Below are 21181 nucleotides of genomic sequence, written 5' to 3'. Positions count from 1 at the left end.
TGCCCGTATGAACAGTTAAAAACAACCCCCATGTCTCTATCACACTGCAGCATGACAATATCAGTCTGAACCTCTTTAATGGCAGTCTATGGGACAGTTGCTAGGGTGCAGTATCTGGTTGTTAGGGTGTGGCTGGAAGGTTAAAAAGCCATCAGTGATTGGCTGCTTGCTAGACTGAGTTAAATGAGCTCAATCATTAGTCTGTAGGACAGTCTGATGCAGAGTTATGAGCTCACAAAGTTTGATCCCATGTAAAGTCAATGAGAGTCTTTTGCAATGGAAGTCTATGGGACGGTTTCTAGGGTCCAAAAGTGGTTGCTAGGGCGTGGCCAGAAAGTTCAAAGGTGATCAGTCATTGGCAGTTTAATAGTCTGAGTTAAATGAGCCCAGTTAGAAGTCTGTGTGACATTCTGATGCGGAGTTATGAGGTCACAAAGTTTGATCCAATGTTACGTCTATGGGATTTTTCCGACGGTCCCGGGACGTTTTTCGGGAAACCGAAAGTCGGATCACTCGGAAAGGATATAGCAACTCGAGTCAGAATAGTTCGGAGGTCTGACCCGAGTTTGATGGTCATAGCTTGAAAGGTCTAGGTGGAGATAGAGTTTAATTTTTAGTCTCAGAAGAAGAATAATAATATAAATAATAATAATAATAATAACTAGATTCTTAAAGTTTGAGAACAAACTTTGAGGCTGGCTTGTGAAAGCCTGACGGTAATAGTTTATTTAGTTTAAACAGTTTTAAAAAGTATGAAAAGATAGATAGATAGATAGATAGATAGATAGATAGATAGATAGATAGATAGATAGATAGATAGATAGATAGATAGATACATACATACATACATACATACATACATACATACATAAGCATGTTATTAGCATGATTTTAACGTGAAATAGCATGTTGTTAGCATGATTCTAGCATGAATTAGCATGTTACTAACATGATTTTAGCATGAATTAGCATGTTGTTAGCATGATTTTAGTATGAATTAGCATGTTACTAGCATGATTCCAGCATGAATTAGCATGTTGTTAGCATGATTCTAGCATGAATTAGCATGTTGTTAGCACGATTCTAGCATGAATTAGCATGTTACTAGCATGATTCTAGCATGAATTAGCATGTACCTAGCATGATTTTAACATGAATTAGCATGTTACTAGCATGATTTTAGCATGAATTAACACGATTCTAGCATGAATTAGCATGTTGTTAGCATGATTCTAGCATGAATTAGCATGTTCTTAGCATGATTCTAGCATGAATTAGCATGTTACTAGCATGATTCTAGCATGAATTAGCATGTTACTAGCATGATTCTAGCATGAATTAGCATGTTACTAGCATGATTCTAGCATGAATTATCATGTTGTTAGCATGCTTCTAGCATGAATTAGCATGTTACTAGCATGATTCTAGAATGAATTAGCATGTTGTTAGCATGATTCTAACAAGAATTAGCATGTTACTAGCATTATTCTAGCATGAATTAGCATGTTGTTAGCATAATTCTAGCATGAATTAGCATTTGACTAGCATGATTCTAGCATGAATTAGCATGTTACTAGCATGATTCTAGCATGAATTAGCATGTTGTTAACATGATTCTAACATGAATTAGCATGTTGTTAGCATGATTCTAGCATGAATTAGCATGTTGTTAGCATGATTCTAACATGTGACTAGCATGATTCTAGCATGAATTAGCATGTTATTAGCATGATTCTAGTATGAATTAGCATGTGACTAGCATGATTCTAGCATGAATTAGCATGTTGTTAGCATGATTCTAGTATGAATTAGCATGTGTCTAGCATGATTTTAGCATAAATTAGCATGTGACTAGCATGATTCTAGCATGAATTAGCATGTAACTAGCATGATTCTAGCATGAATTAGCATGTCCTTAGCATGATGGATAGATAGATAGATAGATAGATAGATAGATAGATAGATAGATAGATAGATAGAGGTAGATAGATAGATAGATAGATAGACAGACAGACAGACAGACAGACAGACAGACAGACAGACAGACAGATAGATAGATAGATAGATAGATAGATAGATAGATAGGTAGATAGATAGAGGTAGATAGATAGATAGATAGATAGATAGATAGATAGATAGATAGATAGATAGATAGATAGGTAGATAGATAGATAGAGGTAGATAGATAGATAGATAGATAGATAGATAGATAGATAGATAGATAGATAGATAGATAGATAGATAGATAGATAGAGGTAGGTAGATAGATAGATAGATAGATAGATAGATAGATAGATAGATAGATAGATAGATAGATAGATAGATAGAGGTAGATAGATAGATAGATAGATAGATAGATAGATAGATAGATAGATAGATAGATAGATAGATAGATAGATAGATAGATAGAGGTAGGTAGATAGATAGATAGATAGATAGATAGATAGATAGATAGATAGATAGATAGATAGATAGATAGATAGATAGATAGATAGATAGATAGATAGATAGATAGAGGTAGGTAGATAGATAGATAGATAGATAGATAGATAGATAGATAGATAGATAGATAGATAGAGGTAGATAGATAGATAGATAGATAGATAGATAGATAGATAGATAGATAGATAGATAGATAGATAGATAGATAGATAGATAGAGGTAGGTAGATAGATAGATAGATAGATAGATAGATAGATAGATAGATAGATAGATAGATAGATAGATAGATAGATAGATAGATAGATAGATAGATAGATAGATAGATAGATAGACAGATAGATTGTGTGCGAGCATGAGTCAAACAAGCCAACCCCCGCCTCTCTACGATGTTCTGATGCTGAGATATAGCTGGTGCCATATCGTTGCTAGGTTAGTCTGTTTTGTTGCTATGGAGTTGATTGACAGCTTAGACTGATGATGTATCAAAGCTTCTTGCCAGTATGAACAGTTAAACACAACCCCCATGTCTCTATCACACTGCAGCATGACAATATCAGTCTGAACCTCTTTAATGGCAGTCTATGGGACAGTTGCTAGGGAGCAGTATCTGGTTGTTAGGGTGTGGCTAGAAAGTTAAAAGGCCATCAGTGATTGGCTGCTGGCTAGACTGAGTTAAATGAGCTCAGCCATTAGTCTGTAGGACAGTTTGATGCAGAGTTATGAGCTCACAAAGTTTGATCCCATGTAAAGTCAATGAGAGTCTTTTGCAATGGAAGTCTATGGGACGGTTTCTAGGGTCCAAAAGTGGTTGCTAGGGCGTGGCCAGAAAGTTTAAAGGTGATCAGTCATTGGCAGTTTGATAGTCTGAGTTAAATGAGCCCAGTTAGAAGTCTGTGTGACATTCTGATGCGGAGTTATGAGGTCACAAAGTTTGATCCAATGTTACGTCTATGGGATTTTTCCGACGGTCCCGGGACGTTTTTCGGAAAACCGAAAGTCGGATCAGTCGGAAAGGATATAGCAACTCGAGTCAGAATAGTTCGGAGGTCTGACCCGAGTTTGATGGTCATAGCTTCAAAGGCCTAGGACGAGATAGAGTTTAATTTTTAGTCTCAGAAGAAGAAAATATAATAATAATATTAAGTTTAATAGGATAACAGTAGTCTGGCTTGCTACACAAGCCAGCCTAACTAGATTCTTAAAGTTTGAGAACAAACTTTGAGGCTGGCTTGTGAAAGCCTGACGGTAATAGTTTATTTAGTTTAAACAGTTTTAAAAAGTATGAAAAGAAAGATAGATAGATAGATAGATAGATAGATAGATAGATAGATAGATAGATAGATAGATAGATAGATAGATAGATAGATAGATAGATAGATAGATTAGCATGTTATTACCATGATTTTAACGTGAAATAGCATGTTGTTAGCATGATTCTAGCATGAATTAGCATGTTACTAGCATGATTTTAGCATGAATTACCATGTTGTTAGCATGATTTTAGCATGAATTAGCATAATACTAGCATGATTTTAGCATGAATTAGCATGTTGTTAGCACGATTCTAGCATGAATTAGCATGTTACTAGCATGATTCTAGCATGAATTAGCATGTACCTAGCATGATTTTAACATGAATTAGCATGTTACTAGCATGATTTTAGCATGAATTAGCACAATTCTAGCATGAATTAGCATGTTGTTAGCATGATTCTAGCATTAATTAGCATGTTGTTAGCATGATTCTAGCATGATTTAGCATGTTACTAGCAAGATTCTAGCATGAAATAGCATGCTACTAGCATGATTCTAGCATAAATTAGCATGTTGTTAGCATGCTTCTAGCATGAACTAGCATGTTACTAGCATGATTCTAGCATGAATTAGCGTGTTGTTAGCATGATTCTAACATGAATTAGCATGTTACTAGCATGATTCTAGCATGAATTAGCATGTTGTTAGCATGATCCTAGCATGAATTAGCATTTGAGTAGCATGATTCTAGCATGAATTAACATGTTGTTAGCATGATTCTAGCATGAATTAGCATGTTACTAGCATGATTCTAGCATGAATTAGCATGTTACTAACATGATTCTAGCATGAATTAGCATGTTGTTAGCATGATTCTAGCATGAATTAGCATGATACTAGCATGATTCTAGCATGAATTAGCATGTTACTAGCATGAATCTAGCATGAATTAGCATGTTGTTAGCATGATTCTAGCATGGATTAGCATGTTACTAGCATGATTTTAGCATAAATTAGCATGATTCTAGCATGAATTAGCATGTTGTTAGCATGATTCTAGCATGAATTAGCATGTGACTAGCATGATTCTAGCATGAATTAGCATGTGACTAGCATGATTCTAGCATGATTTAGCATGTAACTAGCATGATTCTAGCATGAATTAGCATGTTGTTAGCATGATTCTAGCATGATTTAGCATGTAACTAGCATGATTCTAGCATGAATTAGCATGTTGTTAGTATGATGGATAGATAGATAGATAGATAGATAGGTAGAGGTAGATAGATAGATAGATAGATAGATAGATAGATAGATAGATAGATAGATAGATAGATAGATAGATAGATGGTGTAAGAGCATGAGTCAAACAAGCCAACCCCCGCCTCTCTACGATGTTCTGATGCTGAGATATAGCTGGTGTTATATCGTTGCTAGGTTAGTCTGTTTTGTTGCTATGGAGTTGATTGACAGCTTAGACTGATGATGTATCAAAGCTTCTTGCCAGTATGAACAGTTAAACACAACCCCCATGTCTCAATCACACTGCAGCATGACAATATCAGTCTGAACCTCTTTAATTGCAGTCTATTGGACAGTTGCTAGGGTGCAGTATCTGGTTGTTAGGGTGTGGCTAGAAAGTTAAAAGGCCATCGGTGATTGGCTGCTGGCTAGACTGAGTTAAATGAGCTCAATCATTAGTCTGTATGACAGTCTGATGCAGAGTTATGAGCTCACAAAGTTTGATCCCATGTAAAGTCAATGAGAGTCTTTTGCAATGGAAGTCTATGGGACGGTTTCTAGGGTCCAAAAGTGGTTGCTAGGGCGTGGCCAGAAAGTTTAAAGGTGATCAGTCATTGGCAGTTTGATAGTCTGAGTTAAATGAGCCCAGTTAGAAGTCTGTGTGACATTCTGATGCGGAGTTATGAGGTCACAAAGTTTGATCCAATGTTACGTCTATGGGATTTTTCCGACGATCCCGGGACGTTTTTCGGGAAACCGAAAGTCGGATCAGTCGGAAAGGATATAGCAACTCGAGTCAGAATAGTTCGGAGGTCTGACCCGAGTTTGATGGTCATAGCTTGAAAGGTCTAGGTGGAGATAGAGTTTAATTTTTAGTCTCAGAAGAAGAATAATAATATAAATAATAATAATAATAACTAGATTCTTAAAGTTTGAGAACAAACTTTGAGGCTGGCTTGTGAAAGCCTGACGGTAATAGTTTATTTAGTTTAAACAGTTTTAAAAAGTATGAAAAGATAGATAGATAGATAGATAGATTAGCATGTTATTAGCATGATTCTAGCGTGAAATAGCATGTTGTTAGCATGATTCTAGCATGAATTAGCATTTTACTAGCATCATTTTAGCAGGAATTAGCATGTTGTTAACATGAATTAGCATGTTACTAGTATGATTTTAGCATGAATTAGCATGTTGTTAGCATGATTCTAGCATGAATTAGCATGTTTTAGCACGATTCCATTATGAATTAGCATGTTACTAGCATGATTTTAGCATGAATTAGCACGATTCTAGCATGAATTAACATGTTTTTAGCATGATTCTAGCATGAATTAGCATGTTGTTAGCATGATTCTAGCATGAATTAGTATGTTACTAGCATGATTCTAGCATGAATTAGCATGTTACTAGCATGATTCTAGCATGAATTGGCATGTTGTTAGCATGGTTCTAGCATGAATTAGCATTTGACTAGCATGATTCTAGCATGAATTAGCATGTGACTAGCATGATTCTAGCATGAATTAGCATGTTGTTAGCATGATTCTAGCATGAATTAGCATGTTGTTAGCATGATTCTAGCATGAATTAGCATGTACCTAGCATGATTTTAGCATGAATTAGCACGATTCTAGCATGAATTAGCATGTTGTTAGCATGATTCTAGCATGAATTAGCATGTTGTTAGCATGATTCTAGCATGAATTAGCATTTGACTAGCATGATTCTAGCATGAATTAGCATGTGACTAGCATGATTCTAGCATGAATTAGCATGTTGTTAGCATTATTCTAGCATGAATTAGTATGTTACTAACATGATTCTAGCATGAATTAGCATGTTACTAGCATGATTCTAGCATGAATTAGCATGTTGTTAGCATGATTCTAGCATGAATTAGCATTTGACTAGCATGATTCTAGCATGAATTAGCATGTTGTTAGCATGAATCTAACATGAATTAGCATGTTACTAGCATGATTCTAGCATGAATTAGCATGTTGTTAGCATGAATTGGCATGTGACTAGCATGATTCTAGCATGAATTAGCATGTTGTTAGCATGATTCTAGCATGAATTAGCATGTGACTAGCATGATTCTAGCATGAATTAGCATGTAACTAGCATGATTCTAGCATGAATTAGCATGTTGTTAGCATGATAGATAGATAGATAGATAGATAGATAGATAGGTAGAGGTAGATAGATAGATAGATAGATAGATAGATAGATAGATAGATAGATAGATAGATAGATAGATAGATAGATAGATAGATTGATAGATAGATAGAGACAGATAGATAGATAGACAGACAGACAGACAGACAGACAGACAGATAGATAGATAGATAGGTAGAGGTAGATAAAGATAGATAGATAGATAGATAGATAGATAGATAGATAGATAGATAGATAGATAGATAGATAGATGGTGTAAGAGCATGAGTCAAACAAGCCAACCCCCGCCTCTCTACGATGTTCTGATGCTGAGATATAGCTGCTGTTATATCGTTGCTAGGTTAGTCTGTTTTGTTGCTATGGAGTTGATTGACAGCTTAGACTGATGATGTATAAAAGCTTCTTGCCAGTATGAACAGTTAAAAACAACCCCCATGTCTCTATCACACTGCAGCATGACAATATCAGTCTGAACCTCTTTAATGGCAGTCTATGGGACAGTTGCTAGGGTGCAGTATCTGGTTGTTAGGGTGTGGCTAGAAAGTTAAAAGGACATCAGTGATTGGCTGCTGGCTAGACTGAGTTAAATGAGCTCAATCATTAGTCTGTAGGACAGTCTGATGCAGAGTTATGAGCTCACAAAGTTTGATCCCATGCAAAGTCAATGAGAGTATTTTGCAATGGAAGTCTATGGGACGGTTTCTAGGGTCCAAAAGTGGTTGCTAGGGCGTGGCCAGAAAGTTTAAAGGTGGTCAGTCATTGGCAGTTTGATAGTCTGAGTTAAATGAGCCCAGTTAGAAGTCTGTGTGACATTCTGATGCGGAGTTATGAGGTCACAAAGTTTGATCCAATGTTACGTCTATGGGATTTTTCCGACGGTCCCGGGACGTTTTTCGGAAAACCGAAAGCCGGATCAGTCGGAAAAGATATAGCAACTCGAGTCAGAATAGGTCAGAGGTCTGACCCGAGTTTGATGGTCATAGCTTGAAAGGCCTAGGACGAGATACAGTTTAATTTTTAGTCTCAGAAGAAGAATAATAATAATATTAAGTTTAATAGGATAACAGTAGTCTGGCTTGCTACACAAGCCAGCCTAATAATAAGTTTAATAGGATAACAGTAGTCTGGCTTGCTACACAAGCCAGCCTAATAAGTTTAATAGGATAACAGTAGTCTGGCTTGCTACACAAGCCAGCCTAATAATAACTAGATTCTTAAAGTTTGAGAACAAACTTTGAGGCTGGCTTGTGAAAGCCTGATGGTAATAGTTTATTTAGTTTAAACAGTTTTAAAAAGTATGAAATGATAGATAGATAGATAGATAGATAGATAGATAGATAGATAGATAGATAGATAGATAGATAGATAGATAGATAGATAGATAGATAGATAGATAGATTAGCATGTTATTAGCATGATTCTAGCAAGAATTAGCATGTTGCTAGCATGACTCTAGCATGAATTAGCATGTTACTAGCATGATTCTAGCATGAATTAGCATGTTGTAAGCATGATTTTAGCATGAATTAGCATGTTGTTAGCATGATTTTAGCATGAATTAGCATATTACTAGCATGATTCTAGCATGAATTAACATGTTACTAGCACAATTCTAGCATGAATTATTATGTTGTTAGCACGATTTTAGCATGAATTAGCATGTTACTAGCACAATTCTAGCATGAATTAGCATGTTGTTAGCACGATTCTAGCATGAATTAGCATGTTGTTAGCATGATTCTAGCATGAATTAACATGTTACTAGCATGATTATAGCATGAATTACCATGTTGTTAGCATAATTCTAGCATGAATTAGCATGTGACTAGCATGATTCTAGCATGAATTAGCATGTTGTTAGCATGATTCTAGCATGAATTAGCATGTTGTTAGCATGATTCTAGCATGAATTAGCATGTTACTAGCATGAGTTTAGCATGAATTAGCATGTGACTAGCATGATTCTAGCATGAATTAGCATGTGACTAGCATGATTCTAGCATGAATTAGCATGTTACTAGCATGATTCTAGCATGAATTAGCAAGTTGTTAGCATGATTCTAGCATGAATTAGCATGTTACTAGCATGATTCTAGCATGAATTAGCATGTTGTTAGCATGATTCTAGCATGAATTAGCATGTGACTAGCATGATCCTTGCATGAATTAGCATGTTACTAGCACGATTCTAACATGAATTAGCATGTTACTAGCATGATTCTAGCATGAATTAGCATGTTACTAGCATGATTCTAGCATGAATTAGCATGTTGTTAGCATGATTCTAGCATGAATAAGCATGCTTGTTAGCACAATTCTAGCATGAATTAGCATGTCACTAGCGCAATTTTAGCATGAATTAGCATGTTACTAGCATGATTTAGCATGTTGTTAGCATGATTCTAGCATGAATTAGCATGTTACTAGCATGATTCTAGCATGAATTAGCATGTTACTAGCATGATTCTAGCATGAATTAGCATAATTCTAGCATGAATTAGCATGTTGTTAGCACGATTCTAGCATGAATTAGCATGTTGTTAGCATGATTCTAGCATGAATTAGCATGTTGTTAGCATGATTCTAGCATGAATTAGCATGTTACTAGCATGATTCTAGCATGAATTAGCATGTTGTTAGCATGATTCTAGCATGAATTAGCATGTTACTAGCATGAATTAGCATGTTGTTAGCATGATTCTAGCATGATTTAGCATGTTACTAGCATGATTCTAGCATGAATTAGCATGTTACTAGCATGATTCTAGCATGAATTAGCATGATTCTAGCATGGATTAGCATGTTTTTAGCACGATTCTAGCATGAATTAGCATGTTACTAGCACGATTCTAGCATGAACTAGCATGTGACTAGCATGATTCTAGCATGAATTAGCATGTTACTAGCATGATTCTAGCATGATTTAACATGTTGTTAGCATGAATTAGCATGTTACTAGCATCAGCATGTTACTAGCATGATTTTAGCACGAATTAGCATGATTCTAGCAGGAATTAGCATGTTGTTAGCATGATTCTAGCATGAATTAGCATGTGACTAGCATGATTCTAGCATGAATTAGCATGTGACTAGCATGATTCTAGCATGAATTAGCATGTGACTAGCATGATTCTAGCATGAATTAGCATGTAACTAGCATGATTCTAGCATGAATTAGCATGCTGTTAGCATGATGGATAGATAGAAAGATAGATAAATAGATAGATAGATAGATAGATAGATATATAGATAGATGGATGGATGGATGGATGGATGGATGGATGGATGGATGGATGGATGGATGGATGGATGGATGGATGGATGGATGGATGGATGGATGGATAGATAGATAGATAGATAGATAGAGGTAGATAGATCGATAGATCGATAGAGGTAGATAGATAGATAGAGGTAGATAGATCGATAGATAGATAGATAGATAGATAGAGGTAGATAGATAGATAGAGGTAGATAGATCGATAGATCGATAGATAGATAGATACAGGTAGATAGATAGATAGATAGATAGATAGATAGATAGGTAGATAGAGGTAGATAGATAGATAGATAGATAGATAGATAGATAGATAGATAGATAGATAGATAGATAGATAGATAGATAGATCAAACAAGCCAACCCCCGCTTCTCTACGATGTTCTGATGCTGAGATATAGCTGGTGCTATATCGTTGCTAGGTTAGTCTGTTTTGTTGCTATGGAGTTGATTGACAGCTTAGACTGATGATGTATCAAAGCTTCTTGCCAGTATGAACAGTTAAAAACAACCCCCATGTCTCTATCACACTGCAGCATGACAATATCAGTCTGAACCTCTTTAATGGCAGTCTATGGGACAGTTGCTAGGGTGCAGTATCTGGTTGTTAGGGTGTGGCTAGAAAGTTAAAAGGCCATCAGTGATTGGCTGCTGGCTAGACTGAGTTAAATGAGCTCAGCCATTAGTCTGTAGGACAGTCTGATGCAGAGTTATGAGCTCACAAAGTTTGATCCCATGTAAAGTCAATGAGAGTCTTTTGCAATGGAAGTCTATGGGACGGTTTCTAGGGTCCAAAAGTGGTTGCTAGGGCGTGGCCAGGAAGTTTAAAGGTGATCAGTCATTGGCAGTTTGATAGTCTGAGTTAAATAAGCCCAGTTAGAAGTCTGTGTGACATTCTGATGCGGAGTTATGAGGTCACAAAGTTTGATCCAATGTTACGTCTATGGGATTTTTCCGACGGTCCCGGGACGTTTTTCGGAAAACCGAAAGTCGGATCAGTCGGAAAAGATATAGCAACTCGAGTCAGAATAGGTCAGAGGTCTGACCCGAGTTTGATGGTCATAGCTTGAAAGGCCTAGGACGAGATACAGTTTAATTTTTAGTCTCAGAAGAAGAATAATAACTAGATTCTTAAAGTTTGAGAACAAACTTTGAGGCTGGCTTGTGAAAGCCTGACGGTAATAGTTTATTTAAACAGTTTTAAAAAGTATGAAAAGAGATAGATAGATGGATAGAGAGATAGATAGATAGATAGATAGATAGATAGATAGATAGATAGATAGATAGATAGATAGATAGATAGATAGATAGATAGATAGATAGAATTAGCATGTTGTTAGCATGATTCTAGCATGAATTAGCATGTTGTTAGCATGATTCTAGCATGATTTAGCATGTTGTTAGCATGATTTTAGCATGATTTAGCATGTTGTTAGCACGATTCTAGCATGAATTAGCATGTTACTAGCATGATTCTAGCATGAATTAGCATGTTGTTAGCATAATTCTAGCATGAATTAGCATGTTACTAGCATGATTCTAGTATGAATTAGCATGTTACTAGCATGATTCTAGCATGAATTAGCATGTTACTAGCATGATTCTAGCATGAATTAGCATGTACCTAGCATGATTTTAACATGAATTAGCATGTTACTAGCATGATTTTAGCATGAATTAGCACGATTCTAGCATGAATTAGCATGTTAGCATGATTCTAGCATGAATTAGCATGTTACTAGCATGAATTATCATGTTGTTAGCATGATTCTAGCATGAATTAGTATGTTACTAGCATGATTCTAGCATGAATTAGCATGTTACTAGCATGATTCTAGCATGAATTAGCATGTTGTTAGCACGATTCTAGCATGAAAAAGCATTTGACTAGCATGATTCGAGCATGAATTAGCATGTGACTAGCATGATTCTAGCATGAATTAGCATGTTGTTAGCATGATTCTAGCATGAATTAGCATGTTACTAGCATGATACTAGCATGAATTAGCATGTTGTTAGCATGATTCTAACATGAATTAGCATGCTACTAGCATGATTCTAGCATGAATTAGCATGTTACTAGCATGATTCTAGCATGAATTAGCATGTTGTTAGCATGATTCTAACATGAATTAGCATGCTACTAGCATGATTCTAGCACAAATTAGCATGTTGTTAGCATGATTCTAACATGAATTAGCATGTTACTAGCATGATTCTAGCATGAATTAGCATGTTGTTAGCATGATTCTAGCATGAATTAGCATGTTGTTAGCATGATTCTAGTATGAATTAGCATGTGACTGGCATGATTCTAGCATGAATTAGCATGTGACTAGCATGATTCTAGCATGAATTAGCATGTAACTAGCATGATTCTAGCATGAATTAGCATGTTGTTAGCATGATGGATAGATAGATAGAGGTAGATAGATAGATAGATAGATAGATAGATAGATAGATAGATAGATAGAGGTAGATAGATAGATAGATAGATAGATAGATAGATAGATAGAGATAGATAGATAGATAGATAGATAGATAGATAGATAGATAGATAGATAGATAGATAGATAGATGGAGTGCGAGCATGAGTCAAACAAGCCAACCCCCGCCTCTCTACGATGTTCTGATGCTCAGATATAGCTGCTGTTATATCGTTGCTAGGTTAGTCTGTTTTGTTGCTATGGAGTTGATTGACAGCTTAGACTGATGATGTATCAAAGCTTCTTGCCAGTATGAACAGTTAAAAACAACCCCCATGTCTCTATCACACAGCAGCATGACAATATCAGTCTGAACCTCTTTAATGGCAGTCTATGGGACAGTTGCTAGGGTGCAGTATCTGGTTGTAAGGGTGTGGCTAAAAAGTTAAAAGGCCATCAGTGATTGGCTGCTGGCTAGACTGAGTTAAATGAGCTCAATCATTAGTCTGTAGGACAGTCTGATGCAGAGTTATGAGCTCACAAAGTTTGATCCCATGTAAAGTCAATGAGAGTCTTTTGCAATGGAAGTCTATGGGACGGTTTCTAGGGTCCAAAAGTGGTTGCTAGGGCGTGGCCAGAAAGTTTAAAGGTGATCAGTCATTGGCAGTTTGATAGTCTGAGTTAAATGAGCCCAGTTAGAAGTCTGTGTGACATTCTGATGCGGAGTTATGAGGTCACAAAGTTTGATCCAATGTTACGTCTATGGGATTTTTCCGACGGTCCCGGGACGTTTTTCGGAAAACCGAAAGTCGGATCAGTCGGAAAGGATATAGCAACTCGAGTCAGAATAGTTCGGAGGTCTGACCCGAGTTTGATGGTCATAGCTTGAAAGGTCTAGGTGGAGATAGAGTTTAATTTTTAGTCTCAGAAGAAGAATAATAATATTAATAAAAATAATAATAAGTTTAATAGGATAACAGTAGTCTGGCTTGCTACACAAGCCAGCCTAACTAGATTCTTAAAGTTTGAGAACAAACTTTGAGGCTGGCTTGTGAAAGCCTGACGGTAATAGTTTATTTAGTTTAAACAGTTTTAAAAAGTATGAAAAGATAGATAGATAGATAGATAGATAGATAGATAGATAGATAGATAGATAGATAGATAGATAGATAGATAGATAGATAGATAGATAGATAGATAGATAGATAGATAGATAGATAGATTAGCATGTTATTAGCATGATTTTAACGTGAAATAGCATGTTGTTAGCATGATTCTAGCATGAATTAGCATGTTACTAGCATGATTTTTAGCATGAATTAGCATGTTGTTAGCATGATTTTAGCATGAATTAGCATGTTACTAGCATGATTTTAACATGAATTAGCATGTTGTTCGCATGATTTTAGCATGAATTAGCATGTTGTTAGCACGATTCTAGCATGAATTAGCATGTTACTAGCATGATTCTAGCATGAATTAGCATGTTGTTAGCATGATTTTAGCATGAATTAGCATGTTACTAGCATGATTCTAGCATGAATTAGCATGTTACTAGCATGATTTTAGCATGAATTAGCATGTTGTTAGCATAATTCTAGCATGAATTAGCATGTTCTTAGCATGATTCTAGCATGAATTAGCATGTTACTAGCATGATTCTAGCATTAATTAGCATGTTACTAGCATGATTCTAGCATGTTGTTAGCATGCTTCTAGCATGAATTAGCATGTTACTAGCATGATTCTAGCATGAATTAGCATGTTGTTAGCATGATTCTAACATGAATTAGCATGTTACCAGCATGATTCTAGCATGAATTAGCATGTTATTAGCATGATTCTAGCATGAATTAGCATGTTGTTAGCATGATTCTAGCATGAATTAGCATGTGACTAGCATGATTCTAGCTTGAATTAGCATGTTGTTAGCATGATTCTAGCATGAGTTAGCATGTTGTTAGCATGATTCTAGCATGAATTAGCATGTTGTTAGCATACTTCTAGCATGAATTAGCAAGTGACTAGCATGATTCTAGCATGAATTAGCATGTTGTTAGCATGATTCTAGCATGAATTAGCATGTTGTTAGCATGATTCTAGCATGAATTAGCATGTGACTAGCATGATTCTAGCATGAATTACCATGTGACTAGCATGATTCTAGCATGAATTAGCATGTAACTAGCATGATTCTAGCATGAATTAGCATGTTGTTAGCATGATGGATAGATTGATAGATAGATAGATAGATAGATAGATAGATAGATAGATAGATAGAGAGAGAGAGAGAGAGAGAGAGAGAGAGAGAGAGAGAGATAGATAGATAGATAGATAGATAGATAGATAGATAGATAGATAGATAGAGGTAGATAGATAGATAGATAGATAGATAGATAGATAGATAGATAGATAGATAGATAGAGGTAGATAGATAGATAGATAGATAGATAGATAGATAGATAGATAGATAGATAGATAGAGGTAGATAGATAGATAGATAGATAGATAGATAGATAGATAGATAGATAGATAGATAGATAGATAGATAGAGATAGATAGATAGAGGTAGATAGATAGATAGATAGATAGATAGATAGATAGATAGATAGATAGATAGATAGATAGAGGTAGATAGATAGATAGATAGATAGATAGATAGATAGATAGATAGATAGATAGATAGAGGTAGATAGATAGATAGATAGATAGATAGATAGATAGATAGATAGATAGATAGAGGTAGATAGATAGATAGATAGATAGATAGATAGATAGATAGATAGAGGTAGATAGATAGATAGATAGATAGATAGATAGATAGATAGATAGATAGATAGATAGATAGATAGATAGATAGATAGATAGATAGATAGATAGATAGTTAGTGTGCGAGCATGAGTCAAACAAGCCAACCCCCGCCTCTCTACGATGTTCTGATGCTGAGATATAGCTGGTGTTATACCGTTGCTAGGTTAGTCTGTTTTGTTGCTATGGAGTTGATTGACAGCTTAGACTGATGATATATCAAAGCTTCTTGCCAGTATGAACAGTTAAAAACAACCCCCATGTCTCTATCACACTGCAGCATGACAATATCAGTCTGAACCTCTTTAATGGCAGTCTATGGGACAGTTGCTAGGGCGCAGTATCTGGTTGTTAGGGCGTGGCTAGAAAGTTTAAAGGCCATCAGTGATTGGCTGCTGGCTAGACTGAGTTAAATGAGCTCAGCCATTAGTCTGTAGGACAGTTTGATGCAGAGTTATGAGCTCACAAAGTTTGATCCAATGTAAAGTCAATGAGAGTCTTTTGCAATGGAAGTCTATGGGACGGTTTCTAGGGTCCAAAAGTGGTTGCTAGGGCGTGGCCAGAAAGTTTAAAGGTGATCAGTCATTGGCAGTTTGATAGTCTGAGTTAAATGAGCCCAGTTAGAAGTCTGTGTGACATTCTGATGCGGAGTTATGAGGTCACAAAGTTTGATCCAATGTTACGTCTATGGGATTTTTTCGACGGTCCCGGGACGTTTTTCGGAAAACCGAAAGTCGGATCAGTCGGAAAAGATATAGCAACTCGAGTCAGAATAGTTCGGAGGTCTGACCCGAGTTTGATGGTCATAGCTTGAAAGGCCTAGGACGAGATAGAGTTTAATTTTTAGTCTCAGAAGAAGAATAATAATATTAATAATAACTAGATTCTTAAAGTTTGAGAACAAACTTTGAGGCTGGCTTGTGAAAGCCTGACGGTAATAGTTTATTTAGTTTAAACAGTTTTAAAAAGTATGAAAAGATAGATAGATAGATAGATAGATAGATAGATAGATAGATAGATAGATAGATAGATAGATAGATAGATAGATAGATAGATAGATAGATTAGCATGTTATTACCATGATTTTAACGTGAAATAGCATGTTGTTAGCATGATTCTAGCATGAATTAGCATGTTACTAGCATGATTTTAGCATGAATTAGCATGTTGTTAGCATGATTTTAGCATGAATTAGCATGTTACTAGCATGATTTTAGCAATAATTAGCATGTTGTTAGCATGATTTTAACATGAATTAGCATGTTGTTAGCACGATTCTAGCATGAATTAGCATGTTGTTAGCATGATTCTAGCATGAATTAGCATGTTGTTAGCATGATTCTAGCATGATTTAGCATGTTACTAGCAAGATTCTAGCATGAATTAGCATGCTACTAGCATGATTCTAGCATAAATTAGCATGTTGTTAGCATGCTTCTAGCATGAATTAGCATGTTACTAGCATGATTCTAGCATAAATTAGCATGTTACTAGCATGATTCTAGCATGAATTAGCATGTTGTTAGCATGATTCTAGCATGAATTAGCATTTCACTAGCATCATTCTAGCATGAATTAGCATGTTGTTAGCATGATTCTAGCATGAATTAGCATGTTGTTAGCATGATTCTAGCATGAATTAGCATGTTGTTAGCATGATTCTAGCATGAATTAGCATGTTACTAGCATGATTCTAGCATGAATTAGCATGTTGTTAGCATGATTATAGCATGAATTAGCATGTTACTAGCATGATTCTAGCATGAATTAGCATGTTGTTAGCATGATTCTAGCATGAATTAGCATGTTACTAGCATGATTCTAGCATGAATTAGCATGTTGTTAGCACAATGCTAGCATGAATTAGCATGATACTAGCATGATTCTAGCATGAATTAGCATGTTACTAGCATGAATTAGCGTGTTGTTAGCATGATTCTAGCATGGATTAGCATGTTACTAGCATGATTTTAGCATAAATTAGCATGAATCTAGCATGAATTAGCATGTTGTTAGCATGATTCTAGCATGAATTAGCATGTGACTAGCATGATTCTAGCATGAATTAGCATGTAACTAGCATGATTCTAGCATGAATTAGCATGTTGTTAGCATGATGGATAGATAGATAGATAGATAGATAGATAGATAGATAGATAGATAGATAGATAGATAGATAGATAGATAGATAGATAGATAGATAGGTAGAGGTAGATAGATAGATAGATAGGTAGAGATAGATAGATAGATAGATAGATAGATAGATAGATAGATAGATAGATAGATAGGTAGAGGTAGATAGATAGATAGATAGATATATAGATAGATAGGTAGAGATAGATAGATAGATAGATAGATAGATAGATAGATAGATAGATAGATAGATAGATAGATAGATAGATAGATAGATAGATAGATTGATAGATAGATAGATAGATAGATAGAGAGAGACAGATAGATAGACAGACAGACAGACAGACAGACAGACAGATAGACAGATAGATAGATAGATAGATAGATAGATAGATAGATAGATAGATAGATAGATAGATAGATAGATAGATGGTGTAAGAGCATGAGTCAAACAAGCCAACCCCCGCCTCTCTACGATGTTCTGATGCTGAGATATAGCTGGTGCCATATCGTTGCTAGGTTAGTCTGTTTTGTTGCTATGGAGTTGATTGACAGCTTAGACTGATGATGTATAAAAGCTTCTTGCCAGTATGAACAGTTAAACACAACCCCCATGTCTCTATCACACTGCAGCATGACAATATCAGTCTGAACCTCTTTAATTGCAGTCTATGGGACAGTTGCTAGGGTGCAGTATCTGGTTGTTAGGGTGTGGCTAGAAAGTTAAAAGGCCATCGGTGATTGGCTGCTGGCTAGACTGAGTCAAATGAGCCTAGCCATTAGTCTGTAGGACAGTCTGATGCAGAGTTATGAGCTCACAAAGTTTGATCCCATGTAAAGTCAATGAGAGTCTTTTGCAATGGAAGTCTATGGGACGGTTTCTAGGGTCCAAAAGTGGTTGCTAGGGCGTGGCCAGAAAGTTTAAAGGTGATCAGTCATTGGCAGTTTGATAGTCTGAGTTAAATGAGCCCAGTTAGAAGTCTGTGTGACATTCTGATGCGGAGTTATGAGGTCACAAAGTTTGATCCAATGTTACGTCTATGGGATTTTTCCGACGGTCCCGGGACGTTTTTCGGGAAACCGAAAGTCGGATCAGTCGGAAAGGATATAGCAACTCGAGTCAGAATAGTTCGGAGGTCTGACCCAAGTTTGATGGTCATAGCTTGAATGGCCTAGGACGAGATAGAGTTTAATTTTTAGTCTCAGAAGAAGAATAATATAGAAAAATAATAATAAGTTTAATAGGATAACAGTAGTCTGGCTTGCTACACAAGCCAGCCTAATAATAAGTTTAATAGGATAACAGTAGTCTGGCTTGCTACACAAGCCAGCCTAATAATATTAAGTTTAATAGGATAACAGTAGTCTGGCTTGCTACACAAGCCAGCCTAATAATAATAAGTTTAATAGGATAACAGTAGTCTGGCTTGCTACACAAGCCAGCCTAATTAAGCAAGGTATAACTAAAAATCACTGTACATTACCATTATAAAACTTGGAAATAAATTTGATGAAACTTTTGTTTAGTAGGGATGCATTAAATGATCAAATAAAAACAACTTGTTGGTTTGCACTTGCTGTTCATTAAAGGATCCTTCCAAAAAGTATCACGCTTTCTACTAAAGTTGTTTTTAACACTGACAATATGGAACTCTGACAAAAATGAAATGATATGAATGAATAAGTTTGTTCTCTAAGATGTTTTTAAAGTCTCATTAATTTGCCTTTAGCTTAGTTCCTTTATTCATCAGGGGTCACCACACACCCATACATACTCATTTACACACACAGACACTCTTATACACGACGGCCGATTGAGTTTATTTAAACCTAAGCACTCGGAGGAAACCCACGCCAACACAAGTATAACAAGCAAACTCCACACAGAAATGCCTACTGGCCCAGCCGGGACTCAAACCAGCGACGTTCTTGCTGTGAGGCTACAGTGCTAACCACTGAGCCACCATGTTGCCCCATTTTTAAAGTTTTTAAATGTAAAAAAAATCTGATTTATCTGGCTTTATTTCCTTTACTGTGAGCATGTCTTTCTGTTTGTGTGCAGTTTGAAAGGAGAGAGAGCGGATTGGAAGTTCTATGATGTTCTGGAGAAAATTCTCTGTGGTAAAGATTCGGCAGAACAGGAAGACAGTAATAATGGCGTCAGCGTTCCAGAAGAATCTTCAGGACAGCAGGCAGAAGATGAAACTGACTGGGAAGCTCTTAGTCACGCTGGACTAGATGGTATTCAGATTCCCTTCACCTATTGGACAAAATACAATGGAAATTATTAGCCCTCCTGTGCATATAGTTTTCTTCTTCAAATATTTTCCTTGATGTTTACCAGAGCAAGGAATTTTTCACAGTATTTCCTATAATATTTTTTTCTTTTGGAGAAAGTCTTATTTGATTTATTTCAGCTAGAATAAAAGCAGTTTTTAATATAAAAAGGTCAATATTATTAATAATGTCTACAGAACAAACCATCGTTATATAATGAGAAGCCTAATAACCATAACTAACTTTAAACTGAATACTAGTTCTTGAAAATCATTATGGCAAAGATAAAAATAAATCAGTTAATAAAACTATTATGTTTAGAAATGTGTTGAAAAAAATCTTCTCTTCATTAAACAGAAATTAGGGAAAAATACAGCGGGGCTAATAATTCTGACTTCAACTGTCCATTGTGCAGTTCACTATATTGTTAACCAAGTTGTAATTTTCCAGGCACCAAGAATATCTCCTGGACAGACTTGGAGACGCAAACGCTCATCAGGATCTGGGGAGAGGACAAAACGCAGCGAGAGCTGAGAGGGGTTCTCCAGAACGGACACATCTTTGCCATGATCTCCAAAAAGATGTCAACTCATGGCTACATCCGGACAGCAGAGCAGTGTCAGAGTCGAGTGAAGAGACTGAAGCTGTGCTTTAAACAGGCCTATGAGAGTAAAAAGTGAGTGTTTTAACAGATATAACACACAGTGCTCAGCATATATGAGTGCACCCCTCACAAATCTCTCATGTAGACTCATATTTTCTGTAGGAAGCTTTACAATATTATATTTGTGCATATACATTAGATTAGTCAGTACTTAAGCCAATTCTAGAGCATATCTAACAAAATAACTTATGATGGCCCAAAATTATATGTTAGGAAAAAAGTAAACATAAAAATAAAAGAGAGCAAAATTTAAGAGAAATTTTAATTGTAGTTTGTATTTTATTTTTCAATATTTTGCATACATTTAAATGTATTATCTTTCTATTCCTAAAGATGTTCAGTCACTAAAATATAACTGTAATAAATATATCAAAATATATATTAATAAATATGTTTTGCTCAAATGCACCAACGTATATGACCTAAATTCACTGAGAAATGGTAGAAGTATTCAAGTGGGGTGTACTCAAGTTAGCACAA

At 35.8% G+C, this 21181-nt stretch overlaps 1 protein-coding gene across 4 annotated transcripts in view; it reads left to right on the top strand.

The window, feature by feature from the left end:
* zgc:113263 overlaps window positions 1-21181 on the top strand; it is a 74552-nt gene that overhangs the window by 42254 nt on the left and 11117 nt on the right. For all 4 annotated transcript variants that reach the window (XM_073945991.1, XM_005164513.6, XM_005164512.6 and 1 more), the window contains 2 exon segments: window positions 19823-20001; window positions 20488-20713. In XM_073945991.1, the coding sequence (XP_073802092.1) occupies window positions 19823-20001; window positions 20488-20713 (405 nt within the window).

Source organism: Danio rerio, chromosome 4, assembly GCF_049306965.1.
Source record: "Danio rerio strain Tuebingen ecotype United States chromosome 4, GRCz12tu, whole genome shotgun sequence".
NCBI lineage: Eukaryota > Metazoa > Chordata > Actinopteri > Cypriniformes > Danionidae > Danio > Danio rerio.
This window is presented reverse-complemented; position numbering and strand designations above follow the sequence as displayed.